The following is a 27,680-nucleotide window of genomic DNA, read 5'->3' as shown; positions in this document are numbered from 1 at the left end:
CTTGTTGACAATTACTACAGAAATTTTAGTATTATATATGGCGCTGAGTTCGCAATCTTGACGCTATCATTCTTAAATAGTGCTGTGTATAATTCATCTTATAATAATGCATTATCTATTAAATTCTCATAAAAAAGCCGAAAAAACTTTGAGATAGCGAACGTATGCGAAGCTCTTTCCGTAATATTCCGTAATTCTTCGTAACTTAAATACAGTATTAGTTATAGAACTTACTTCTCTCCTAATTTCTACACTTTATAGCTCAGAAAGCTTCCAATACTTCATATAAAATCCTTTCAGTTAAAATAATATTTTACTAGCCAGTAAAATGAAATATTTCCAATCGACTACACATAGAGAAAATTTATTTGTAGCATTTTTAACGTACGATTTTCTTGCTTAAAAAACAGAAATCCATTTTTATAAAAATAATTCGCGATTATATTTAATACGATTTTATCCCAACTGCACACACAGAAGTTAATCAACATGTTTAGTCTTTTACGTTCCAAATCGTTGGGCAATGTTGCCAAAACTATAAACCGCATACTGCCTCAGCTCCGTACGTACACCTCGCCAATGGTAAATCAGACGCTCCAGTTGCAACAAACAGAGATATGTGCAGACCCGCCTACGCGTGGCCTAATTTTGGGTGTCTACGCCGATGAGGAGAACAAATACGACACTGGTATCTTGACACCATCTGCCTGGCGCTACAATGTGCAAAAAACTGGCGGTCGCATGTTGGATGTACTGCGCAAATCGGGCCCTATGCCGAAGCGCGGCGAAACGCGTATTTTATTTGCAATCGAACCGGAGAAGATACCCTATTACTCAGCTGTCGCCATTGTGGGTTTAGGTAAGGAATGTTTAGGCTATAATTCATACGAAGTAGTTGACGAACAAAAGGAAGCGATACGAAGATCGGTGGCAAATGCTTGTATGGAGCTGGCTTATCTCGACACTTACAGCATTGAAATTGAAAATTGTGGTCACGCTGAATCGGCTGCCGAGGGTGCTGCACTGGGCATATGGGCGTATCAGGAGTTAAAGGATCCTAAGAAACGCATTGGCATACCCACCATAGATTTGTACACGCACAAGGATGAGATTTGTGATATTGAAGGTTGGCGAATTGGTTTGCAAAAGGCGGCGGCACAAAATCTTACCAGGCAACTACAAGAAATGCCTTCCAATATGCTGACGCCCACCGCTTTTGCACAAACTGTAGTCGAAGTGCTTTGCAAGTCGGGTGTAAATGTCGAGGTGAAAGTGGAAGGTTGGGCGGTGTCACAGTCAATGCACGCTTTCTTGTCGGTGGGTAAGGCCTCTTGTGAGCCACCAATTTTTCTAGAGCTGAGCTACTACGGTACATCGGCCGAGGAGCGTCCAATAGTTTTGGTGGGACAAGGCATCACTTATGACAGCGGTGGTCTTTGCTTAAAGGAGTTACAGGAATTAGTGCATATGCGTGGCGACATGACGGGTGCGGCTGTGGTAGTGGCTGCATGTAGAGCGATTGCGGGTTTACGTTTACCGGTAAGTAATGCTCGATAACTAATTTTACTTTTATATTATGAAATTTTGGCAATGCCAGGTGAATATACGAGGTTTGATACCACTATGTGAAAATGTAATTGGTTGCAACTCCTTCCGTCCCGGCGATTGCACTAAAACTATGAATGGAAAATATATCGAAATTCAGGGTACAAATCATGAGGACGTGCTAGTGTTAGCCGATGCGCTCTTGTACGCGCAAAATTTTTGCCCCAAGTTTATTGTGGATATTGGCACTACTTCGGGTATGATGCGTAACGCTTTGGATGAAGCTGCTTGCGGCGTCTTCACTAACTCGGAAATTCTCTGGCAACAAATCAAACATGCCAGCATGCATACTGGTGACCGAGTGTGGCGTTTTCCCTTGTGGGAGTACTATTCGAAGTGTGTAAGAGCGGGCGGAGCGACCGATGTGCAAAATTATGGTATTGCTCGTGGTGGACGTCCATGCAAAGCAGCTGCTTTCTTGAGAGAATTTGTACCGTGTGGACAATGGATACATATCGTAAGAAAATCGCATAATTAAGTAAGACTTTAGTATATATCTAAATTTTTCAGGATGCCACTAACGTCATGGTAACCAATGGTAAAGCTTTTGAGTACATACGCAAAGGTATGGCGGGCAGGCCCACACGCACATTGATTGAATTTATTGCCCAGACAATCTGTAAGGATACGGAACCAAAATTGAAGCAAAAGAAGTAGGCGATCGTGAGACTACGAAAGCGCGGCAAGCTTCTGGAGCTATATCGTTTCGTTAAACAATGCTACTTCTGTCAGAGACTTCTAATACCATTATCATATAATTTATATTCAAAGAACGCAATTTTGTTATAGAAATGGTACATACATACATTGTAATACGATATGTATTTTAAAACATAAGAAACTGTCTATTTTTTATTATATTACACTTAAGGATATACATATATATCTCGAGTTCATGGCGTTTAACGCTCCAACGTTAGTTCGTTCTAGCCATACGGGACTAGTCCTTTCAGTTATGTTAAGAAGCTTTCGATATCAAATTCATTGTCAGTTACCACGGAGGCGATCGATGCTTTAAACCTATCGGCGAAACGATTTTATTCGGTTAAGGGGTTACATGGGTTTCCTCGGGTAAAAAACAGCCTTTCTTCAACATTTTTTTTCTCATATAAAAAATGAAATATTTTGTAAGATTTTTTTATTGTTATAAACATACACTATGAACAAAGAAACTCGCAGATTTTTGGAAAAAATATTTTAAACTCGGCCATTACGGCGACATTTGCGGTGACCCCACGGAAAAAGATGCGGCCGCGTTGGCAGATTAACTCCTTACAGAACCGTCTAAAGTGAAAAAATACATGTTTTAGTTAAAACCTTAACTTAGAACTTGGACGCAGAAAAAAACTGAAAATTGGATTTCTGGCAAACATTTTTACAAAAAAATTTAAAATTTCGGGACATTTTTTTCAAATAGTTGTAATAAAAAAATGCTTCGTCCAAGTCTTTAAGAATTGTACCTCAAAGACCTGTGTAATTTCACAAGGATCGGTTGAGTAGTTCTCGAGAAATCTTGCTAACAGACTTCAAAAGCACAGTTTTGAGAAAAACGCGTTTAAAGACGGCGCACTTAGCCTAGCTAGCCGTAGGTAACGCACAAGCACTCAAGGCTATATCTCCGAAACTATTACTCGGTTCAACTTGAAAATTTAGGCCAATATTCTAGAGGTGTTGTAGAATTTAATATGATAACCGATTTTTGGGAACCCGTAAACCCATGTAATCTCTTAAAGTTTATATAACTTTTTAAGTTTTTGCTGATCTTGCGGTTTGAGTAGTTTTCGAGTGTCATCGTTAAACTAATGTTGAGGCCTTCTTTCTCGATCGAGTTTCGTTAACAACCTTCTAACAAACATAGAAACATACATACATTTGTAGTGGGCTGTTAAACCTAAAATTTAGGATTGGTCTTAAATGTAAGAAAGAAGTACCACATGATTGGAAGGGAGAGGGTTAGCGAAGGTCTGCTTCCACGACATTCGCGTCTAAGTAACAGTAAGGGACCCGGATTTTTATCCAGCTAAGACTCGGCAGCATTCCTCGAAATTACTTAAGGTATGTTTTCGACCTCTGCCAGTGAAACTGAAGTAAGGCTAGAATGTTGATATTGAACATTTGATACTATCACAGATCGTAAGATTAGGTATAATATGTCTGAAATATAACGAGATGTAAGTTAAAAGTTCTACATTAAATACGGTTATTCGAAAAAACGTTATTGGGCGAAGTTTCGGAAGTTCTGTTTTCGAATTTTAGACGTGCTTAGTTATATCGGTACTAATTCACTTAATATGTATAAGACAATATTTTTAAAGTTAATCCTGCTGCTTTACATCAATAAAATTTGGGAGGCTTCTAAAAAAATATAAAGCGAATCAATCCAGCTTTGTTACCAACTCACATGGTATTGAATGAAGGATTATCGGATATACTGGCTTTGAGGGGGAAGGTATGGACCAATGTCTTCTGTATGAGTGCAAGGACCTTAAAGAATTTGTATAAATAAATTTTATTGAGCTGTTCGACTATAATGGGTTGCGATCAACTTAAGCGGGGTTCAGCGAATTTGGTATATGAAGGCCACCTTTACCACGTCCTTCATACCTGAGAACCTTAAATAATTAAATAATAATAAGATTTTAACCTAACTTTCGATAGATTGGTGATTGGTTACAATGTTTTTACGAGTACAAATGAAGGAAATGTTCAATATCGAAGTGGCTCGTTTTATGGACTATAAAGGCAAGTTTTGACACTTTTGAAGCATCGTTTTCAAACCTAAAATTGTGTGAACAGTATTTTCTCCAAGGATTACATGCTTATCTTGTCAAATTTGGAACGTTTAGCTTTCAAAAGAAATGTTATATTAGGGTTAAAATTGTATAAGCTGCACGCAGTCGCGAATACAGTAGCATACCGATGCCATCCAGCACACTTTATGTTTACAACGGCTTCTTTAACATACAAATGTACTTCTTTTTGAAACGATGTAATACTTTACCAGCCAGTAACCCGAAATATTTCCAATCGACTATACATAGAGAAAATTTATTTGTAGAATTTTTTTTAAATAAAATTTTCTTGCTTAAAAATATATGTAAATCTATTTAATAAAAATATTCGCGATTATATTTAATAGGATTTTTTTTTTATCTGTATACTCAAGCCGATCACAATGTTTGGTCTACTGCGTCCCAAATCATTCGGCAATGTATTTAAATCTGTTAGCCGCATCCTGCCGCAGCTACGTACGTACGTCTCGCCGGCTATAAATCAATTGTTGCAATTGCAACAAACCGAAATATGTGCCGATCCACCGTCACGCGGTTTAATTTTGGGCGTCTATGCCGACGAGGACGATAAGACAGATGCGGGTATCTTGACGCCGTCTGCCTGGCGGTATAATGTACAAAAGACAGCTGGCCGTCTATTGGAGGTATTGCGCATGTCGGGACCGATGCCGAAGCGTGGTGAAGCGCGTATTTTATTCGCTGTTGAACCAGAAAAAGTACCCTACTACTCAGCTGTGGCCGTTGTGGGTTTAGGTAAGGAGTGTTTAGGCTATAATTCGTATGAAGTGCTCGATGAACAAAAGGAGGCGATACGTAGATCTGTGGCTAAAGCGGCTATGGAGTTAGCGTATCTTGATACCGAAAAGATTGAAGTTGAGAACTGTGGTCATGCCGAATCGGCTGCCGAGGGTGCTGCTCTAGGTATATGGGCGTATCAAGAACTAAGAGAAATCAAGCGCCGTATAGTCGTTCCGGCAATCGATTTATACACGCACAAAGATGAGCTTTGTGATATTGAAGGCTGGCGAATCGGTTTACAAAAGGCCGCTGCGCAAAATCTAACCCGACAGTTACAAGAAATGCCGTCCAACTTGCTCACACCCACCGCTTTTGCACAAACAGTTGTCGAAGTGCTATGTAAGTCGGGTGTAAATGTCGAGGTGAAGGTGGAGGGCTGGGCCGAATCTCAATCTATGCACGCTTTCTTATCGGTGGGTAAGGCCTCTTGTGAGCCACCTATTTTTCTAGAGCTGAGTTACTATGGCACATCTGCCGAGGAGCGTCCAATAGTTTTGGTAGGACAAGGTATCACTTATGACTGTGGTGGTCTCTGTTTGAAGAAACTACAGGAATTATTTCATATGCGTGGCGACATGACGGGAGCGGCTGTGGTAGTGGCTGCATGTAGAGCGATTGCGGGTTTACGTTTACCGGTAAGTAAAAGTCTGTAATTACCTGGATTTTGACTAGACCATGAATTTTGTTTATTGTTTTTGATTGGTAATAGGTAAACATACGTGGTTTGATTCCACTTTGCGAAAACGTTATGGGCTGTAATTCGTTCCGACCCGGTGACATTACCAAAGCTATGAATGGCAAACATATTAAAGTTCAGGGTACAGATCATGAGGATGTGCTAGTGTTAGCCGATGCGCTCTTGTACGCGCAAAATTTTTGCCCCAAGTTTATTGTGGATATTGGTACTACTTCGGGTATGATGCGTAACGCTTTGGATGAAGCTGCTTGCGGCGTCTTCACTAACTCGGAAATTCTTTGGCAACAAATCAAACATGCCAGCATGCATACTGGTGACCGAGTGTGGCGTTTCCCATTATGGAATTTCTATACTAAGCAAGTAACATCAGGTGGCTCAAGCGACGTGCAGAACTATGGATTGGGACGTGGTGGACGTCCATGTAAAGCGGCTGCTTTCCTGAGAGAGTTTGTGCCATGTGGTCAATGGATGCATATCGTAAGAACTTATGGGTACTAATTAATTTTTTAGTCACTATACACATTTCTCATACAATTTCAGGATGCCACTAACGTCATGGTGACCAATGGCAAAGCTTTCGAGTATATACGCAAAGGTATGGCCGGCAGGCCCACGCGCACTTTGATAGAGTTCATAGCACAGACCATATGCAAAGATACAGCGCCAAAATTGAACGTCAAAAAGTAGGTGACAACAAAACTAAGCCATGAAGACGGACTGAGAACGGATGAGTGATATATATTATTTTTCAAAAATTGATGTGTGTATTGTAACGCGTATTCGTACCGTAATTCGTAAATAGCAAATGCAAATTAACTGTTCAAATATGTCTGCTAATAATAACTTTTAGTGAATAAATATAGGGCACGGTCCCAGAATATATTTTGTATAAAAGATATTGAACAATGGAATGTTTTTAATATTATTTTTAATTTTCAAATTCGAAATCATATTCATAATATTGGGACTCGGGGTCTATCATTTGATTTTCAGAGAAACGCTGTTCTCAGAGGCGTTAAGAGAAATTTCTGCGAACTCACTAGGGCGATCGACTGGAAATTTTCACACGACCTAAATATTATTGTCAAATAGAAAGAATAAAATTTTTGATAATATTGTAATTTCGATTTTTTAAGCAGCTCGGAAGTGCAAATTTTATAAAAAAAAATAACTTTTAGAACATACCATTTGTTAAAAATCCAAAATTTGAATAGTCCTTCGATCATTACCTGTATTCATATATAGTTTTTTTTTGTCTTTTGGTATTCGGATTTGCGATAGAAAAATCTCCTGGAGATCGCTACGAAATCAGGGAAATTCAAAATTTTACAAAATGAATCGCTGATCTATATTTACAGTATTTTTTTTATTTATTTATTAAAACTCTGTCTTCAAAAAAAAAAAAAAAAAAAAAACGAAAACAGGCGTTGTTTCTGACTTGCATGTAAATATAACGGTTTAAGTGAAACATGAAAATTATTTGTAAGTTGTTCATTGGGTAAAAAATATATTAAAAAGATAAATATTTATTTATATTAAATGAACATTTCGAGTAAAAGGATTTGAGTTATTTCATATACATATAGCATAGCTACTATAAATCCGAGTATATAAATTATAAATGAAGATTCTTAAGAGCTAAAAAAATGTATTTTTTAGGTTATAACTAGTGTTTGCCTTATAAGAATGGCGTGTAAAAATTGGCTTGGGATGTGTATAATATTTGTTTTGTTTTTCTTTTACAAATTAATTACAATCTGTATTATCCATTTAAAGATACGGCGTGCGACAACACTATGTTGATATCAATAGGCGGATAATTTTGCAATAATTTTACATTTGATGCAAAATCATTTTGAAGTATGAGTTCTCGTTGTATTCTGAAATTATTGCGGAAAACAATTTTTTTTAATCAAAAATTCATCCATGTAAATGTTAATACCAGCAATGAAATGTCAAATGATTGAGAACAAATGAAGGATTTGATAGTATAAAGCCATAAACGCTATGATAATAGTTGGTGTGGTGTGTAAATGTAATGAACAAAAAATAACTTACAAAATCATTGAACAACATATTCTTATTAGGAATTCGAAACGGTGCTCGTCGGAGAAAACAGAATCCCATATGCGCACCACATCGGGTAATGGAAATTCTTGTGATAACAGCAGCGTTATCCATCTAAAATATAGTATTTAAGTAAGATCAGATAATTTCTGAAAGCAATGTTTAAATTATAACTGTTATTAGAAAAATAATTACCTAAAACTATAGTATTGTGGATGCAGTTCTTGTTCTTTTAATTTATTATAGACTTCGGGATCTTTTTCTTTAAGCATATTAGCTAGTTTTGCCATCATAAATTTTATACCGCCTTCAGAATCGTCGAGGGTTTTTATAAAAAAATCACGTATTTCACTCATCAATGCGGTAAAGCAGAAAAAACAATCGGCTTCAGCGTATTCTAAAGAATAACAAATAAATTGTTTTTCTGTGAAGTAAGAAAAACTATAAAAGACAAAAATAAAATTACACTCACTTCGGTATTCCAGATCAGGATCAGAGGCCATAATATAATATATTGGACCAACAATCTCATTCATGCCTTGGACATAGCCCTGCCCTGGATTTAGTTTTGCATAAAGGAAGAGTATGCGCTGCACTACTTCCCAATGTGCTTCCAGTCCTTCCTCCATTGCCACGTAATTTTCATTAGAACGCTTTGTTATAAGATTTATCTATAAGTTTGGAAAGTATTAGTCAAAACGTACTGTGGTAAAAACTACAATATGAAGTGATATACGTATTAGTTTGAAATTACCTGCTACTTATTGTATGAAGGGAAAGCATAACAAAATATAAACGTGTTTTACATTAGTTTTTCGTTTGTTCTTTACATAAACTATACATTTATTTGTGCGATTATGGATATGTCCCTTACCTTTGTAATTCCTAAGCCTTTGCGTTCTACATTCGCTGAGCTCAACATAGTGGGGACAACACGTTGATGCAATCTTCGTTCCCCTTTGCTATGCACCACAATGTCACAAGGGTATTCAGTTGCTTGTTGGAAAAACGATATATCTGGACATAAACGTCGAACATCTTTGTCGATTTGCAAGAGGAATTCATTGTCTTGGAAGAATGTGTTCCAAGCGCTTTCAGGCCCCTCACTTAAAGGGTGATCATTAAGTCCAGTATTTGTATTATCTTGATTGTCGTTTCCATTCAGACCAGGTGGTAGTACTAATTCTTCTATGAATTGACGATATAATGCTCGTTTTTTGCTAAGCGTTTCAGTCCATGTGCTCCGTTTAGGTCCTAGGTAGCCGAGAAGTATTTTCCAACAAGTTGTTCTGAAACTACCTATGTCAGGTATTCCTATATATAAGAAATTCATTATTTCGTTTGTTAAATTATATATGTATGTATTTCGTTTTAAGCTTACCATAAAAACAAAGGTTTCGCAGTGCATTTATGTCAATATCGGGACCTTCTAGTGCTTCCTCAAATTCTTTAACACTTTTAGAATAAATTTAGTCAGTTTTATAACGGTTTGATAACATATTTATATCTATGGAGCTTACCGTGCCTTAAACATTGACAATAAATTATGTTTTTATGTTTATTAAAAAACTGTAAACTTTCACTTATATTTCCTATAGGGGGAGGCGTTGTTTTGATGAGACGTTTTGTTATAATTATTTACAGATTTTGCTCCAGATGTCATAGCGCACAGCTGACGAATTAGGAACCAAAACACATATTCCGCGAATTTCGCTTAAAAGAAATGTAGGAAATGTGGCCACATCAAAAAATCACATAAACTTTCAGGTCACCCTGTGGTGCAATTTTCATAGGAAATACTCTACTAGATCTTGTAGGGCTGCTATTTTAAGCGTCATTTGTGTATATCTTTATATAACAGTAATAATACTGCGCCCGCTACATTATTTTGAATGGAAATACTTATATTTACAATAGTAAGAAAAATTTCTTATATTAACAGTTTTAAAAGATTTGTAAGCTGTTATGTTTAAAATTAACCAGCTGGCATTACCATATTGATAGGAATCAGCTGAGCAACGACACCAGGAAACGTGTCAGTTGATATTTGCAAGGAATTTATCAGAATTTATTATTTTATTCTAAATAGTACTTATATTCTCAAATCATTCTGGAACACCAAAAACGAAATCAAAGCAATGAAAACACGCTTTAATACATATGATATAGTTTGTGGTGTCACCGAGTTGCAGAAGTAAGTTTTAGATAAACTTGTATGAATCATATATGTATGTATTAATTTTCGTTGCTTAAAGCTTGGTTGGACAACGCGTAAATCAAATCTATGACATCGACAACAAAACATATTTGATACGATTTCAAGGAGGCGAAAGTAAAACAGTGCTCTTAATTGAGTCTGGCATACGATTTCACACAACAGCTTTTGAATGGCCAAAGAACGTCGCGCCTTCGGGCTTCAGTATGAAACTGAGAAAACATCTAAAAAACAAACGTTTGGAGAAGTTGGAACAACTAGGCATGGATCGTATAATTGATTTGCAATTTGGTACTAGCGAAGCTGCATACCATGTTATAGTTGAGCTTTACGATAGGGGCAATATTATACTCACTGACCATGAACTTACAATTTTGTATATTCTGCGACCACATTATGAAGGTGAAGAAGTACGATTTGCAGTTCGTGAAAAATATCCTTCAAATCGTGCGAAAGAACAAGCTGTTGACTTAACGGAGAATGATGTGCGCACTTTGATAGAAACCGCAAAACCCGGTGACAATTTGCGACGTTTGCTAATGCCAAAAGTGGATTTTGGACCGGCTGTGATAGATCATGTACTACATAAATATAAACTAGATAATTGTATAATAGAAAAGAAAGAAGATCCAAGTACGGCCGCAGAAGAAGAAACTACAACACAACAAGCTGAAAGTGGTGGTGGTGGTAAAAAATCGCGTAAGCAAAAGAAAAGGGAAGGCAAATCAATGAACATGCGGAATTTTGATATTAATACTGATTTACCCACGTTGGTTCAAGCAATACAGGTAACTTATATTATATAATAGTTTGAAATTTGTCTGTATACATAATTTTTTTTAGGAAGCTACTCGGATATTTGCTGAAGGTCGCTCATCTGTGTCGAAAGGTTTTGTTATACAAAAACGCGAGGAGAAACCTGCAACTACCGCCGAAGCCGCCAAAGAGGATTTTTATCAAAATATCGAGTACCATCCCTATCCGTTTGCACAGTTTGAAGGACAACCACGAGCAGAATTTGCAACATTCATGTTGGCTGTGGATGAGTTTTATTCCACACAGGAAGCGCAAAAAATCGATCTGAAAACTTTACAACAAGAACGAGAAGCTTTGAAAAAGTTGTCCAACGTTAAGAATGATCACGCAAAGCGTCTTGACAATTTAACCAAATCTCAAGAAGTTGATAAACAAAAAGCCGAACTTATAACCTGTAATCAAGAGTTAGTTGAACACGCAATAGCTGCTGTTCAATCGCTAATTGCATCTCAAATGTCATGGCCGGACATTGAAAAAGTGGTCAAAGAGGCGCAAGCTGATGATGATCCCATAGCTGGGGCAATCACAAAACTGAAATTAGAAATTAATCATATTTCATTGCGACTCTCAGATCCTTATAAAAATGAGGAAGGCGACTCCGATGATGCCGATAATAATGAGGACAGCGCTGATGGTTTACCAACGCTGGTGGTCGATGTGGATTTGGCGCTATCAGCTTGGGCAAATGCAAGAAAGTATTACGATCTAAAACGCTACGCCGCGAAGAAAGAACAGAAAACAATCGATGCTTCGAACAAAGCCTTGAAATCAGCCGAACGCAAGACGCAGCAAACATTAAAAGAAGTGCGCATAATATCCACAATTTCGAAGGCGCGCAAAGTCTACTGGTTTGAAAAGTTTTATTGGTTTATTAGCTCTGAAAATTATTTAGTCATTGGTGGCAGAGACGCACAACAAAACGAACTGATTGTGAAACGGTAAACTATTTTTATTATTTTTTTAATTTAAACATAAGAATAAGTATAAATTACGCTTGCTTGCAGTTACATGAGACCCACAGACATTTACGTGCACGCTGAAATTCAAGGTGCCTCAAGTGTTGTCATACGGAATCCAACCGGCGCTGAGGTGCCGCCAAAGACATTATTAGAAGCTGGCACGATGGCTATATCATACAGTGTAGCTTGGGATGCCAAGGTAGTGACTAACGCGTACTGGGTGCGTAGTGATCAAGTCACTAAGACGGCGCCCTCTGGTGAATATCTAGGTACTGGCAGTTTCATGATACGTGGCAAGAAGAATTTTCTGCCATCCTGCCACTTGATAATGGGTTTAAGTCTGCTCTTTAAATTGGAGGACAGTTTTGTGGAGCGACATCGTGGCGAGCGAAAATTGCGTACTTTCGAGGAGGAACAACACGAACTGGAGGAGCAAGAACAGCGCTTGAAAGAGTTGGGACTAAATGAAGATGTAGAAATAAATTTGGATGAAGAGCCTGAACAGAGTGAAAAATCGCAAGAAGATTTGAAAGCAAAACAACTGGAGACTGTCGATGAAAACGCTGAAGATACAGATTCATCGGAAGACTCAACCAACTTTCCAGATACTCAAGTAAAAATTGAACACGACACTGGACGCATAACTGTACGTACCGATTCTGTTGTGGAATCGACCACCGAAAATGCTGAACAAGCGAAAACCACCGGCAAAGCCATTGTAAAGCAAGAGGAAGAAGAAGCAACAATAATACCGGCAGCGGCACCACGTAAAAAACAACAACAAAACGCTAAAAAGCGGAAAGAGGAAAAAGAACGTAAAACGCAACAAGAATTAAGACAACAGCTACAAAATGCCGAAGAAAAAGACTCAAAGAATTCCAATATGAAGCGTGGACAGCGTGGTAAACTAAAGAAGATGAAAGCCAAATATAAGGATCAAGATGAGGAGGAACGAGAACTACGTATGAGGTTATTGAATTCCGCTGGTAAAGATAAAATTGATTTAGCTAAAAAGAAGGCCGAAGAAGAGCTGAACATGCAGAACACACAAAAGGAAAGGCGAAATTTTGCGCGCAAAGAAGAACCTTCCCAAGGTGCAGTCGAGGTGGATGACGACGATATGCCTGCAGGTGCCGATGTGGCCATGCTAGATGCGCTTACCGGACAGCCGCTTGAAGGCGACGAGTTATTGTTCGTCATCCCAGTGGTGGCGCCATATCAAGCATTGCAAAATTACAAGTAAGAATTTGCCTTATTTTATTAGTCTATAACATATTTCGTGCTCACATACCAACGGGGGCGCGGGTAAGAGACGTAATGAGCTTTTTCACGAGGGGGTCGAATCTAGGAGGGAAGGTTGGAGGAGCAGTTGCAGTAAGGAGCTTTCCGTAACACTTAACACTTACCGATCCAAACGGGGTTAGATCGCCGAAAGAACAGCCCTTGGTCGGATGAAATCCGAGTCAATTCCGGTGCGTAGAACCGGCTGTCGTGGGAATTGAGCTTTCCGTCAAGCATAGCCTTGGCTTACCAGACCACTGTAATGTTTTTTCAGGCAGAAGTGGCTGCTGTTAGGTGCTGTAGACGTTCTGCTCCGAAGTTCAACTACGAAGCAGAGTGTCAATAATAGCGCTGAACTCGCTTACTACGCACTCAAAAGTTATTCGAGGAAGGTCTGTCCTCACTAAAAATTTCTCGTAACAGCAAAGTCGTTGAGCTAGCCAAAGAAGGCACGCTTGTTCCACACACGTGGGAATAAGTAGGATCTCTGTCTTCAACTTGCGTTCTAGCACTGGAACTATGAACTTCGCGTGCTTATCAGACGCAGGCGTTGACCAGATCCTGTGCGACTGCGAGATCCTTTAGGCCTAGAGTAGGATTATCTACTGAACTACTTAGCAAAGTTCATACTATCGAAATCCTAGCAGATCTTGCTGAGCATTGTCTAATAGGCATTCATGCGGTAAGGCTAAAAATATTGTCGAACGCTAGTTGTCAAAGTTGTATGGATGACACTTTCTGCTCCACTTTCCAGCCTTTCCAAGACTCGGCCTCTTACCTTCGGCCACCCAAGTGATATAGCCGAAACTGACATTAGCCGCCTGAACAAATTTGTGATAGGCTCAAAGTGTTTTGTCGATTTATGAGGGTCTTTATGATCTTTATGATCAATTATATGTACTTCAACCTCTTAACTAAACCTAAACTATACCAAATTTATACAATACTTGCAGGTTTCGCGTCAAGCTCACACCAGGCACGGGTAAACGTGGACGTGCTGCTAAAACTGCCTTAACCATGTTCTCCAAGGATAAAAATTGCGGCACACGTGAAAAGGATTTGCTAAAAAGCATCAAAGAAGAAGCTTTGGCGCGAAATATACCGGGCAAAGTCAAATTATCGGCACCACAATTGCAAAAATTTAAAAAGTAACGGGCGGATGAATGCTCGCAGTTGCTTGTACATACTGTTATGCTTAGGTAACTTTAGTGGCTTGCTACACAATAAAAGCAATTAAAAATAATTTCCATGATATTTAATGTTTGTTGATTTAATTAAATAGTATTATACGCTATTGATGTGCTGGTTTACAAGGAAATATATATACAAATACAACTGAATTTATTTATTGCTGAATAAAAGATTGTTAACGGTAAATATGCATATATGTTTATGTATATATTACTTTCATGTAATTTTGAGTACTTCAAACATTACACAAGCACTGTGCAGCAAAATATCAAGTCGGCAAAATAACAACGGAAGGAAATATCGAGACACATGCCACAAGTGTACCTTCAACAAAGGTCACTGACAACTTATGAAGAATTTTATATAAAATTGGCATGTGAGGAATGAAGGCACAAGTGCCGATGACGGCCGCGATGATGGCAGTACTGGCTGTATATTTCACTTGAAAGTAGCCTCGCTACAACAACAGCAACTCGAAAGTAGCTCCATCGACGCACATACATACATATCAACGTGTTTGTTGGTAATGAGCAAACAGCTGCTGGATCATTATTCCCTGTTTTACTCATTTTGTTGAATCAGTCAAATAAATTAATATAAGTTGCGTGTGGATATGCTCACACATACATGCATACATACATACATGTGTACATGAGTGCGAAATCAAAGCAGCCATATTAGCCTTAATATAATACCAATATTCATAAATCTGTGCGCCCCCACAAACAGACACACACACACATACACACATTTTAATATTCATTACTGTAGCGTATGCGAAATAATATAAATTTGTTTGATTTTCTCTTTCAATGCAAACATACGCACATAGTATGTACAAACCAATAGAGATCATTTAATATACGCCACATATTTACTCATAATATTGTACTGCTTTTGCGCGATCTTTTCCAATTTCTCAAATTAAGTTATTTTTTCCTAAAATTCGCTCGCAATGAGTAGAATTGTTGAAATTTTGTTTACAAAATCTCATTTCGTTGCCACTGTGTCGGTTGGTAGTGAAGGTGAGGCAGGCGTCTGGTCAGCGTTTTGTTTTTTGGCCAGTCACTAGTGAAATGAGCACAACATATAAACGTCCTGCATTTTGGCGCGTGCCGGATTATATACACGACGAGGAGATCTTCGAACGTTACGCCGGTGCCGGTGGTCGGAGGAAAAGTTCACTCATCTCCAGCACCAGTCGTCGGAATAGTGTTAAAAAGCATGTGCATTTCAAAGATGATCCACCCACAGTGAATTCCACGTTATCAGCAACAGTTCCAGTCCGGGCATCCAAGGTGAGTTAACTGTAGCGCTTATTTACTACTATATACATATATAACTGCATACTGGGTTTGCTCTGCTGTGCCATAACCCAAATTCGTGTGTTTACCTATTGGGCATCCGATAGGCGCGTCAGCCGCAACAATTTCATAACAAATCATCAGGGTCAGTTTATCAGCAAGCCAAAGACCCTACATCCGTCTATTAATGTGTATATTTCTGTTTTAAATACATATGTTTACACATATACATATGTATACTTATATACATATGTGCTAAGTTGTCTTGTGCTTTTGTTGCTTTATGGTTTGTTCTTCTATGAAAATTTCGGTTAGTAATCCTTCTTACGAAATATTTAAATTTAAAAAGTGCAAAGACCTTAACAATTTCAAACAATAGACAACTGGACATTATAAATAAAGAAGTTATTCATCCATATATGTATGTGTGTGTATGTATGTATATAAATATAAAATAAAAATTTTAAAATAGCACAGAAGAGGAGAGCTAATTATGCGGTAGTATTTATTGCTTTCAGTTTATTGATAATTTCCAGCGGTCTGTTAGTAACAAAGTTGATTTTTATTGAATTAATAACCTAAGCACGCGGCTCCACTCGCGTTTTGGTGTCAAGGACATCATTAATCGTGATAATAATATAATGGAATAGTTAAATTGGCAATTTACCTTTTTTATTGACTTCGTAAATCACTTAAGGGAATAGTCCAAAAAAAAAAATACCCGGAAATTGTAAATAAAACGCAAAATAATTAATTATTCATCAATATTTATTTTATCGCCTTCAAAGTAATCTCCACCAGATGTAATACACTTAAGCCAACGATTTTTCTAGTTCTCCAAACACTTTTCATAAACACTTTTTGGGATTGCCTGCAGCTTCTTCAGCGAATTTTGTTTTATCTGTTCGATCGATTGAAAACGGATTCTGCTGAGCGGCAGTTTCAGTTTGGGGAACAAGAAAAAATCACACGGAGCCAAGTCTGGTGAATACCGTGGTTGATTTATGGGTTTCGTTGCGTTTTTGGCTTTAAATTCGGTCACAATCGTTGCTCGATGCGATGGTGTATTATCATTGTTTGAAATCCATGACCTCCTTACTGACCGTCGGTCCCTCCGGAACAAATTCGTGATGCATCAAACCATAAATATCGCAGAAAACAATAAACATTACCTTGATTTTTGAGCGGCTTTGGTGTGGGTTTTTTGGTTTGGATCGTTTTTTCCCTTCCATTCGGATCATTGTTGACTTGTTTGCATGGCATTTCTTATCGGCAGTTATAATGTTCTCCATGAATGTGCGATCGGAATTCGCAGGATCAAGCATGTCCAAGGGACCTTTGTCGGTACTCTTTTCAAAAAAAAATAAGCTTTATCGGGACGAGTCGAGCAAGAATGCATTTTATACCCAAAATATTTACCAAAAGCAATCGAAGATACTCACCAGAAATGTCGTATTCCTTTCCCTTCACTCTAACACTTGCCTGACTATTTTTAAGCACCATATCCTTTACTTTTTTAATATTTTCATCAGTTGAAGAGGTCGAAGGTCGTCCAGAATGAGGCATGTCTTCAACGGTCTCTCGACCGTCTTTGAAGGCTTTGTACTACTCGTAGGGTTGTGTCTTTGATAAAACTGAATCACCTTAAGCCTTTTCAACATTCGCAACGATTCCGCACACGAAATTTGGTTAGAAACACAAAATTTGAAACAAATTCTTTGTTCGATATTTTGATCCATTGTAAAAATCCCAACGCACTACTGAGGTGTACCAGCTTAAGCGGCTGCTGTAAACAAACGGGTTGACAGATCGCGCTCATATTTGGCAAAGTAATTAAGGACGGTCCTACCAACTTGGCAAAATACATTTGTTTTTAAATATCATTTACTCACGGAATTTAATTACAATTTTCGTGTGCTTTTTGGTTCCATTGTATGTCCTTCTGCAGGACTAAAGGAATACCTGTGTATATTTTCACGCCTTTCCGTGCTGCGGTTCGGACGTTATGCGGGCACATAACGAAATAGCGTTTAATTTTTGTATATAAGATTATTTACTTACTGAATACATATATTGAAAGATATATTTATATACATATATATATATCTACCGATTTTTCCTTATTTGTCCAAAACGACGCTCTGAGTTTCGGAAATAGTATAAGTTATCAATAATGGTTACAACAACGGCAATGTAAAGCATTGACCTTGAACTTACAGTCGTCCATAGTATATAGTATAAATGAAGCCTAAAAAAATTCCATTTAAGAAGCTATTGTCCGGTCGAAATAAATAAAAAATTGACAAAATGGTATAAAAACGCTTTTAAAGATAAATTGTTCGAACTTATTGAATCGAGCAGCTGAACTTTAGAAGGCTGTAACTCAAAAACTATTTGAGATATCTGACAAATAAGCAGCTTTGTGGTGAGAAAAAGATGTGTGCAAAATTTCAGATCGATATCTCAAAGACTGAGGGACTAGTTCGCGTATATACAGACAGACGGACATGACTGATTCGACTCAGCTCGTCAGGTTGATAATGTATACATATATATAATTTTATTGGGACCATAAAACGTGGATAAAATACTTTTTTCAAAAAAGCTCTCAAAGATTGCTAGTTTAGATGAGCTAAATAGTTCAAAATGGTGAAGAAGAGGTCAGTTGGGAGTATATACTACAGCTCTATGTGTCTGTCATTAACCCGGTCAATGATTGTGTTGTTGTTGTATTATAAAATATTCAAAAATATATGACAGTCCTTAATTATATTTAAATTTAAGCTCATTTGTGCTGCTTAGATTCCACTATCTAAGGAAAATCTGTACAGGAGGGTAAAAAATCGATGGTTTTTATATTCCGAACAGCGTACAAGTATATTCAATTTGTCACGAAGTTTGTAATACCCAGAAGGAAGCGTCGGAGATACCATAAAGTGTATATGTATATAAAGTATGTTTGTATATCAGAGATCAGTGTGACGTGCTGAGTCGATTTAATCATATTCGTCTTTCTTTTTATCTGTCTGTCTTTCCGTCTGTACATACATACGTGAACCAGTTCCTCCATTTTTGAAATACCGATCAGAAATTTTGTACTCGTCCTATTCTCCCCAAGAAACTGCTTGTTTGTCGAAACCGTCATATTGAACCAATAAAGGATATAGCTGGAATAAAAATTGACCGATTGAAATCCAGTTATTGTATTAAACTGTTAATGTCTTTTTTAAGGGATTAACTTCCCGAAGCCATAATATTGCCCAAAAGATTCGCTATAATATTTGAGTAAATTTTTCTGATAAGACCATAATAGCAAGTAGCTGCCAAAGAAGCTGACAGATCAAAATCAAGATAAAAACCATTTTATACCCTTATAACAAGTGAAGGGTATTATAGTTCCTGTGCAGCCGAAGTTAATAATTTTTCTTGTTTTTAACAGTGAACACTCATCAACAAATAATGCCAACAGCCTAGTGTCTGATTTAGTCAGTAGCTTAGTCTATTTCATTATTCGATTGAGGACTGCAGATATTCTATTGGAAATAAAAATTATCTTTGGCATTCAAACTGCTCGTAATATATATTGTACTCGTATTTGAATCACTTCGTAGTCACTTGGTATAGCATTATATGTATATATGTACATATATACAAGTATGTTTGCTTCGTTGCTTAGTATAACAATACGGTAATTGTATGTGTATGGCTATGTTAGCTGTGTATGTATATTTTCTGGCTGATTAACAGCAATTAATTTTAAATCGTATTTTTTAACAAATTTGTTTTTATTTTTAATCCTGCGACAACATACAATTCCACTCAGCTTTAGTCCAAAAATAAATATATACTTTATTTTCTATTTTTTTACACAAAAAGTAAAGCCATTCAGCTCGGCGGATTTGGCGACTTTACGAGTGGCATGTTCGTTTAGCAAATAAAAAATGGCAAATTAGCGAGTACTTTAAATTAAAATAAAAGCAGTGACTATACACACACCTGTGTTTATTTGTAGACGCATAAAAATAAATACCCACAGACGTATGTATGTAAGTGTGTGTGCCGATAAACGTGAGATAAACAATTGGCCAAAAGTAAATATAAAATGGGTTATTAGTCAGCTGAGTTGAATTCGAGAAGATTTAGGTCGCCGCGAATGCATCGGAATGCAAGCGGCATATTTGTACATACATACATGTATTTGCATGAACATACATGTATATATTTGCATAAACCACTGCATTGCTTGTAGAAGTTTGCATTTGGGATTTGCAATCGAATTCGTCTTTTTGCCGATTGGCAGTTTTATCGTGTCGTTTCGCACTTGATTTAGTTTTTCTCTCTGTAATTTGTTTTTCAATTACAGTATTTATAGTTGCTTTACGTAGACGGCTTCTCAGCCACTAAGTGCATTGTTGTTGGTCCAGTGGCACAGAAATAAAAATAAGCACAACTAGATTTAATTGCATTAAAATTCGTTGAAAGTCTTTAGCGTTTAGATATTGTATTGCACATAACTGTACATGTGCGTGCATATATGTATGCATATTCTGACAGCTTCGAATCAAATTGCCGAACAATCAGGAAAAAGACGATTCTAGATTTCGACATGGTCCAGTGCAGCGTCATACTAAACTCCATTTGTAACCAGGTCTAATTCCGCATACTATTTTCCAATTGGACCAAATTTTTCCGGTATACTTCCTCATGTGCATGTACTTATGTACATATGTATGTATATGTTTTGATGTTGATAAGTGCAGTGAGTACGTTAAGTATACGCCCTGTTGGACATTTTGGTAAACTAAATAAAAAAACAGGAACGGAAAATAACAGTTATTGCATATTTTTGACTAACAAAAACCGTAATTAAGGAAGGGTCGGATATATATGATTTTTTTCTTTGAATATAAGAGTTATTGATAACTTTTGTTTATTGCTCACAGAATAATAGTTATGCAGTGAGTTCAACTAAACTCTTACGCAATACGCTTTTTGTTTTGCCTTAGCAAATAATACTCTCACGCAAATTTTTTCATATCGCCAGTCCAGGTTAAAATTGATCACATCCACAAAATGTCAGGCACATTTTCTTCACATGTTTGCATTAAGTCCTGATAATATCAATAAACAACGGCATTGACTATAATCGTCAGACTCTTTATGAATTGTATTATAGAGGCCCGCTAATCCGGACATGGCTTAATCCGGATTCCACTGTAATCCGGACAGGGTTAAAAAACTCAAAATTTCTATTATGTCCCTTGTAATTCGGACCGACATTCTCTATCCGTATTCTCTAATCCGGATCACATGTTTATTATTCACTACATTCGCTTTTATGCTTTATTAGTTTCAGTTTTTTTTTTTGTTTTTTTTGGAACATGTGTATAATTTGTTATAATAAACAAACAGAAATTTATAAATATTTTTTCATAATACATAGTTCTGATATGTCTTTGGTAATCCGTATTTCCTTATATTCCGGATAGGGGCCGGTTTTAATTGATCCGGATTAGCGGGACTCTACTGTATACATTAGGGTGCTTCAAAAAAAATTTTTGAATATTTTTTTCAACTCTTACCCCCTCAAATGTTAGTGATTGACAAACAAAAAGTCCTCCCTCAAGCCAGGCGCTGTAGCTTAACTCTTTTTCATTCAAACTAAAATTTCACCAACTAATTTTCGTTTCTCAAAAATAACCATCACATATTCAGAAAGTTCACTTTTCAAACTTTAAAAGTCAAAAAGTTTGATTATCTCAATTAGGCTATAAAACATAGTGATTTGAAATTTGCAATTTTTTCAATAAAAATAAAAAAAGTTTCTGAGAATAATAATTTTGTCCGGGAAATTTTTAAAGTTTGAAAAGCCAACACCATCATCCATCTTGTCGCTTGATACAGCACGCAGAGAAGAAAATATAGCTGTCGTATGTAACGACTTGACGCATTTTACATCGAGATCTTAAATTGAAAACGTGCAAGAACCAAAACCGCTCGATTTCCCAAGTGACAGGTTTATGGGCTCTTGAAAAGTTCCAAGAAGTTCCAACGTTTTTGAGCCAAATTTTGTTCAGTGATGAGGGAATTTCTCGCTCAATGGGTATCTAAACAAGCAAAATTGCCGCATTTTGGACGAAGAGCAACCTGAAGAGATTCAAGAGCTGTCATTTCATGCAAAAAAACAACAGTCTTTTTGATGTCTGAAATTGAAGCTCATGATCTCGGCGACATTTGGTTTTAACAAGACGGCGAAATATCGCATCAATCAATGGGTTTATTGAGAGAACACTTCGGTGAGCAGATAATTTCACGTTTTGGGCTGGTCGATTTTTGCTCAAAGATCGTGTGATATCACCCCGTTAGACCTTTTCCTGTGGAGATATCTAAAGTCTAAGGTCCATGCCGACAATGTCGCTTCAATTCAGGCCTTGGATATTTTGCTGCATGTTTTGTGCGTGTCATTCCTCAACGGATGGCAATCTGAGACGTACCCAGCGGCCAATTTTTGAGAGAGATAATCTTCAAAAAATAAATGCAAAAAAATGTTCTTTGAAAATGTAGGGAACCTCGAAATGGATCACCCTATAAAATGATGTGAGAAATCGTGCCTTGCAGAGATATTTAATACATAAAATCGTTATTTTAGTTTTTTTGACCCACGCTAATAACCATGTTGAAAGTTAAAACAGTTCAGTTTTAGGTCAATCAGTAAATGTTTGAGATAAAATTTGCCCCAAGTGCGTTATTCGTGACATCGGGTTAAGTGATCTGGAACGCAGTACTCTCAAAAATAGAGAAATTACATGAATCAGCGATGAAGCTCCATCAAAACCAGTGTTTCTCGATGGTACGGTGAACTCAATCGAAGACGTAGATTACTCCAAAACGAATTGAAGCTGAAGCTCTAGCAAAATCAGTTGTTGTTCAGAAATCTATTGATGCTGTGCTTAAACTGACATCGTCATGACACCGATTGGATAGGTCATCCACGGTATAGTCTAAACTTGGTACCGATTGGCTTTTTTTATTCATGTACATTTACATATATAATATAACTCAAGAGGTCAACATGTTTTTGACACCTGAAGAGGCGGTTGATTCGTTCAGAATTGCATACCTCAGTCAGAGGTGTAAAAAAGCTCCGAGAATTGGTCGTTTATAGATCTCAACGGAAAATATTTTGAAAAACAATAAAGCGATTTTCGATGATTAATATGTAAGTCTATTTCTTCCCTAATCCCGCAATATAAAATGTCACAATTGTATAAGCGTTCATCTAACTTGATGGACATAATTGATCAATTACGTATGTTGAAGTATATAATAGGAGTGTAACAGTGAATTAAAACTATGAAAAAATTGTGTAAAAAAAATTGTGTTAAAAGGTAAGGCTAGTTCTCAAAATGACATATATTTCTATAAAAAATAATGAACATATTGCTTTTTCGCTTCTTAAGGACTCTTCGCACCACCCATTTGCAATCTGATTCTTTATGCTATTTAAAAATATAAATTTTTTTTGCTCTTTCATCAATCCACCCACTTGTGCGCATTCTATCAATTTAATTTTTGGCTTTTTCTGCAGAATTAAATTATTTGTTTGACCCACTTGTAAGTTATTAAAATATTGAACAAGTGTGGACTGCTGCAAAAAATTGGTGCACTGCAAAAGCAACAACCATTGGAAAAAGTATATAAAAAACGTTTAAATATTAATCTCACTACAAATTTATGTAATTACCAATATTTCATTAAGTAAGACGCCTTCAAGTACAGTGCGTGGCACGTACATGTGAACACCTCCTTGCAGTGAGTCGCTCGTGAGCAAATGTATGAGCAGATTTAATTAGCCTGCTGCGTGTAGCACACTTTTGTTTATTTAGGCTTTTTAAAACGACCTTGAATTCTACCTCAAATACGCATAAATTTGTCTGTATATATTTCAACATAAAAACCGCTTTAGTACAGACATTGCGGCCAAATTATAGCAAACACTTTTCATTTCGAAGCATTTAATTCTGAACTTTGTAATATAGTTGTTGGACATTTTATAAGTCCACAAATAAAATTTAACGACTTTCCATATAAATATTTTGCGCATGTTGCTTCTGTCGAAGTGAAATTACCCAACGTGATTTTTGTATGTAAAAATGTATGTATGTATTTATATTTGTAGAGCGTTGCAGGCCAACGCTGGTGGTGTGTATTGTTGTTGCATCGAGCTCTATTGTTCTTTGTTTGATATTTTTCCCAAAACATTGCAAATTTTGGCGTGCGCCAGACATTTTGTGCCTCCTCATGGGGTGTAGCGGCTGCACCGTGTGCACACATCTTTAGTTTACTAAAGATCGTGTCGTATAAGTAGCTGCGGGCGGACTAGGAAATTAATTTGCACTTACCTGTGTAAACACATATGTACATACACACAATTATATAGGATTATACAGGGTGCGCCAACATTTTTTGGCGTCGTATAAATACTAAATATCTATGAGGAGCTATTAGTTATGAGAGCGATCCGATATGTTGGGTTAGGTTAGATGGCTGATTCCTCAAGATGATGTGGGATAGCACTTAGACTGCTATGTATAGTTTACGAAGTCAGATTTAAAACTCCTGCAGTTGAATATCAGCCATCGACCGATCGGCTTGAATCTATCAGCAACCTGCTTAGGTTAAATTTGGTTAATATGGTAGGCCAATAAGCCACGCTTAGATCAGTTTGGTACTTTGCGATGGAGTTCACTTGCTAAGTCCAAGAGGAGTAGTCATCATTTCGAAGGCCTGCGCTTGACAAGAAATTTAACAGACTTCCTGTCGATACCTCCTCCAGTGTATCATACTGTGGGGACCCCAGATGCTTAAAGCGTAGTCTTGCCAATGCAGGACAAGTGTACAAGACATTCTCCATTGTTTCCCTGGTGCCCTGCTCTTGGCATTTGCTGCAGTCTCCTCGATCTGTCAGCCCCATCTTGTGGGTGTGTATCGCCGCCAGACAGTGACCAGTTAGTATTCCCATCTTGTTCCTACAGTCTCTTTTATCGAGTGCCAATAGGAATTTTGTGTACTTCCGTTCTACCGTCTTGTACATGAGTTTTGTACCCAAGTAGCTCGTTCCATCGGGTTTTGATTTTCTTAACCACGCTTCTGTCGAGATCGTCGTATGGACAATGCACGGGTTTCCCAATGTTGATCACATTTTCGGAAGTTAGCCGTACACCATTCTTGGTAATCTTGTTCACACATTCATTGCCCTTGATACCTTTGGGGCCTGGCACCCAGTAGAAGTGAAGATACTTACATCTGGTAACACTTTCCACTGCTACCCTGCTTCCCAAGACACTTCTGGCCGATATGCAATACGAGGTTACTGCCTTGATTGCTGCGGGGCTGTGTACGTACGTGTTGACTCTGGAACCTGCTTTGGTGCTTTATACCTACTTCCACAATTTCACCTGAATGTCTAAAAGTATGAGATTGGAGGTGTTTTAGCTTTGACCTGGCGGGACATTCGAGAAGGAAGTGTTGAGATTATTTTATTTCATCTTCCAAGCAACTAACACAAGTGACATTTAATCTTTCCGCATGAGTCCCTAGAACTCTTAAGCTTTAACTTGAGCCAAAAAATTTTACGACTGCACAAATAGTTTACCAAAGTTTGCTGAGCTGGTCTGAATTTTACGAAGCTAACAAACCATTCTAACCACGTAGTAACTTCATGGCAGGAATATGGAGTTTAGACATCTTTTCACTAGTCTTGGGTCACAGTCAGATCCGATAGGTACTTAGTAATAAAAAAACAGTGAAGCTTCAACTTCTTTGTATGTTTGGAAATGAAAGGAAGTTGTGCGGTCGCCTTTTTCACTAACGCAGTCTCCCTCATCCTCCACGAGACACCTGGACAATCTGGTCGACATGAGACTATGTTGAGACTCGTTAAACCAATTTTAGACGGTCGCCATAAAAGGAAAAGAGTAACTGTATACATATAGCATCCTAGCGTTCCTTGATTTCACTGCTCGGATTCATGGTTAGAATCAAAGCGATTGTAATTGTATCGATTTGAGGTTTAGAAAACGTGTCTAAATATCTTAATCGGCTTGTAAATGACACAGTTATTCAATGTTTACAAGATGACATAAAATATGGAACACCCTGTATGTTGTAAGTACATATGAGTAAGTAAATATACTAAATATACAAATCTTATAAATTCGTTTATACTCTGTTATTCATATCCGTTTTAGTTTCTGCTTCGCATTTAATTTTTTTTTATTTACAAATTTATTTGAGTTCCCATTTTTTATGATTTTATCGCCAAAAAAAAAACACACAAAAATTAGCGAGTAAAATCTGTAACTGTGTACACAATAAAAATCCACAAAGTCCATCGAAGGCAAAAAATTTGTAAACAAAAGTCAAAGAAAGCACAGATTTTCCTCAAAGAGGAAACGCTAGCGCGCCGACCCCCTCCACAGCTACTGCGCTGCCGGCAGGAGCGGGGTTAATCAAGCAGGGGTTTGATGTATGATCACAAAAACGTCGAGGAAAATAAGACATAAAAGCATTTCGGCTTCCGCCGCAAATTCGATGCGATGTTTGTTTGCCGCTTTTAAATTTAGTGCTTGAGCAACTTTCAGCGCGATCAAATCGTCTGCGAATTTTCAGTGTATAAACGTTTTGTTGCAACGTAGTCACAGTGCCACCGATCGTACCGAAGCAGAACGTTGTCGTTGTCTTGTCCCGCGCGACAATAGATCGCATATCGTCCATTTGTCGTCGTCGTCATCATCATTGCTTTTCGAAAAATTGTGCAGCGATAAGACGTTGCCATTTACAGACCACTGGCCTGCATTGTGTTCGCGAGTTCACCAACGCGCTGTGATTTTTCGTACTTTTTTTAGAGGTCTTGACCGCTGTTGAGAGAAAAAGTCTCCAAAAAGTGTCCTTTGTGCGCGAGTCCCCCGAGTGTTCATTGTTGTTTTTTAACCGCATATATTTGCCGTGTGCTTTTCGTGGCAGGCAATGAGCCCGAAATTGCATGAATTCACTGTTGTGCTGCGACGTGATGGCCCCGACACGCCCTGGGGTATACGTCTCGTCGGTGGCAATGATCTGGATACACCGCTCATCATAACCAGGGTAATCATAAGACTAAGCACGCAAATGAAAGTATCGCAAATAAAAATTCAGTGGAAATTTTTCTCTCATGCGATAATTATGTAATATGATCTTAAGATCACGATTTTGTTTAGTGTGTCGTTGCAACAAAAAAGGACGTTCATGTGCTTGCTACGCGATTCATTGAAAATAAATATCAAGAAAAAATAAATAAAATAAAAGAGGCAAAAGTATATATAAAATGAAGAACCTCGAATGTTTTGGCTGCCGATTGCCAAATTGTGGCTTGTGTCTTTGGCTGCCTTTATCATTGCCATTGCATTCTGCAGACGGCAGCGCTGTATGTGTGCGTGGCAAACAAACAAAGAAATGTGAAATCAAAACAAGTTGCAAACAGTAAACAACAACAAGCAATAATATTTTTGTAAACTGCAAGAATTTACATACATATGTATGTGTGTGTGTATGCAGCGTAAGGGGTGTAAAGGAGGCGCGTAGTGGGAAAACGTTCGCAAGTTCAAAATAAATATGTTTGCGATTTCCCACTTTATTTCATTTAATTTTCTGTCTTAAGTGCACAAATAAAATATATAAATGATCTTATGTGTCTTGATGTACATACATACATACATATTAATTGGCACCATTATTCAATTCCGAAGTAAATTGCGCGCATCGTTAATGCAGTGAGTTTTTTAATAACAAAAATTTCATTAATTTTGCTTTTGTTCGGGGAAATTCAAAATTTTTTGACAAAGTAAATAAGCACTTCATAGAACAGTTCGATTATGTCGTTTCCATAGAAAAAATTGTTTGGCTATTTTTCCTTCA

The 27,680-nt window shown here is 37.4% G+C and overlaps 6 protein-coding genes across 11 annotated transcripts in view; 4 read left to right on the top strand and 2 right to left on the bottom strand.

Annotated features, from left to right (window-relative positions):
• The window catches only part of LOC126762428 (cell division control protein 6 homolog), a 133,951-nt gene that overhangs the window by 85,932 nt on the left and 20,339 nt on the right, over positions 1-27,680 (bottom strand). The window lies entirely within an intron of this gene.
• LOC126762430 (cytosol aminopeptidase-like) lies at positions 299-2,404 on the top strand. The gene is made up of 3 exons (XM_050479152.1): positions 299-1,539; positions 1,598-2,062; positions 2,116-2,404. The coding sequence occupies exons 1-3, from the start codon at positions 490-492 to the stop codon at positions 2,260-2,262; spliced, it is 1,662 nt and encodes a 553-aa protein (XP_050335109.1). The 5' UTR covers positions 299-489; the 3' UTR covers positions 2,263-2,404.
• On the top strand, positions 4,369-6,787 carry LOC126762429 (cytosol aminopeptidase). Its single transcript, XM_050479151.1, has 3 exons — positions 4,369-5,830; positions 5,905-6,369; positions 6,433-6,787. Exons 1-3 carry the CDS (start codon positions 4,781-4,783, stop codon positions 6,577-6,579), a joined length of 1,662 nt encoding a protein of 553 aa, XP_050335108.1. The 5' UTR covers positions 4,369-4,780; the 3' UTR covers positions 6,580-6,787.
• Positions 7,497-9,616, bottom strand: LOC126762436 (TBC1 domain family member 13). Its single transcript, XM_050479168.1, has 7 exons — positions 9,480-9,616; positions 9,341-9,414; positions 8,834-9,273; positions 8,432-8,630; positions 8,155-8,356; positions 7,951-8,073; positions 7,497-7,772 (listed from the first exon to the last, which is right to left on the bottom strand). The coding sequence occupies exons 1-7, from the start codon at positions 9,491-9,493 to the stop codon at positions 7,655-7,657; spliced, it is 1,170 nt and encodes a 389-aa protein (XP_050335125.1). The 5' UTR covers positions 9,494-9,616; the 3' UTR covers positions 7,497-7,654.
• LOC126762424 (ribosome quality control complex subunit NEMF homolog) lies at positions 9,964-14,570 on the top strand. Its single transcript, XM_050479144.1, has 5 exons — positions 9,964-10,153; positions 10,215-10,962; positions 11,018-11,928; positions 11,995-13,188; positions 14,184-14,570. The coding sequence occupies exons 1-5, from the start codon at positions 10,098-10,100 to the stop codon at positions 14,380-14,382; spliced, it is 3,108 nt and encodes a 1,035-aa protein (XP_050335101.1). The 5' UTR covers positions 9,964-10,097; the 3' UTR covers positions 14,383-14,570.
• The window catches only part of LOC126762434 (probable serine/threonine-protein kinase DDB_G0280133), a 43,326-nt gene continuing 31,128 nt past the window's right edge, over positions 15,483-27,680 (top strand). For 4 of the 6 annotated variants that reach the window (XM_050479156.1, XM_050479155.1, XM_050479161.1 and 1 more), the window contains exon 1: positions 15,483-15,719. In XM_050479156.1, coding sequence (XP_050335113.1) covers positions 15,498-15,719 — 222 coding nt within the window. In that variant the 5' untranslated portion in view covers positions 15,483-15,497. Of the gene's footprint in view, positions 15,720-26,368; positions 26,871-27,680 lie in introns of those variants that run through there. The other 2 variants (XM_050479158.1, XM_050479157.1) reach the window with 1 other exon arrangement.

Source organism: Bactrocera neohumeralis, chromosome 6 (genome assembly GCF_024586455.1).
Source record: "Bactrocera neohumeralis isolate Rockhampton chromosome 6, APGP_CSIRO_Bneo_wtdbg2-racon-allhic-juicebox.fasta_v2, whole genome shotgun sequence".
Lineage (NCBI taxonomy): Eukaryota > Metazoa > Arthropoda > Insecta > Diptera > Tephritidae > Bactrocera > Bactrocera neohumeralis.
This window is presented reverse-complemented; position numbering and strand designations above follow the sequence as displayed.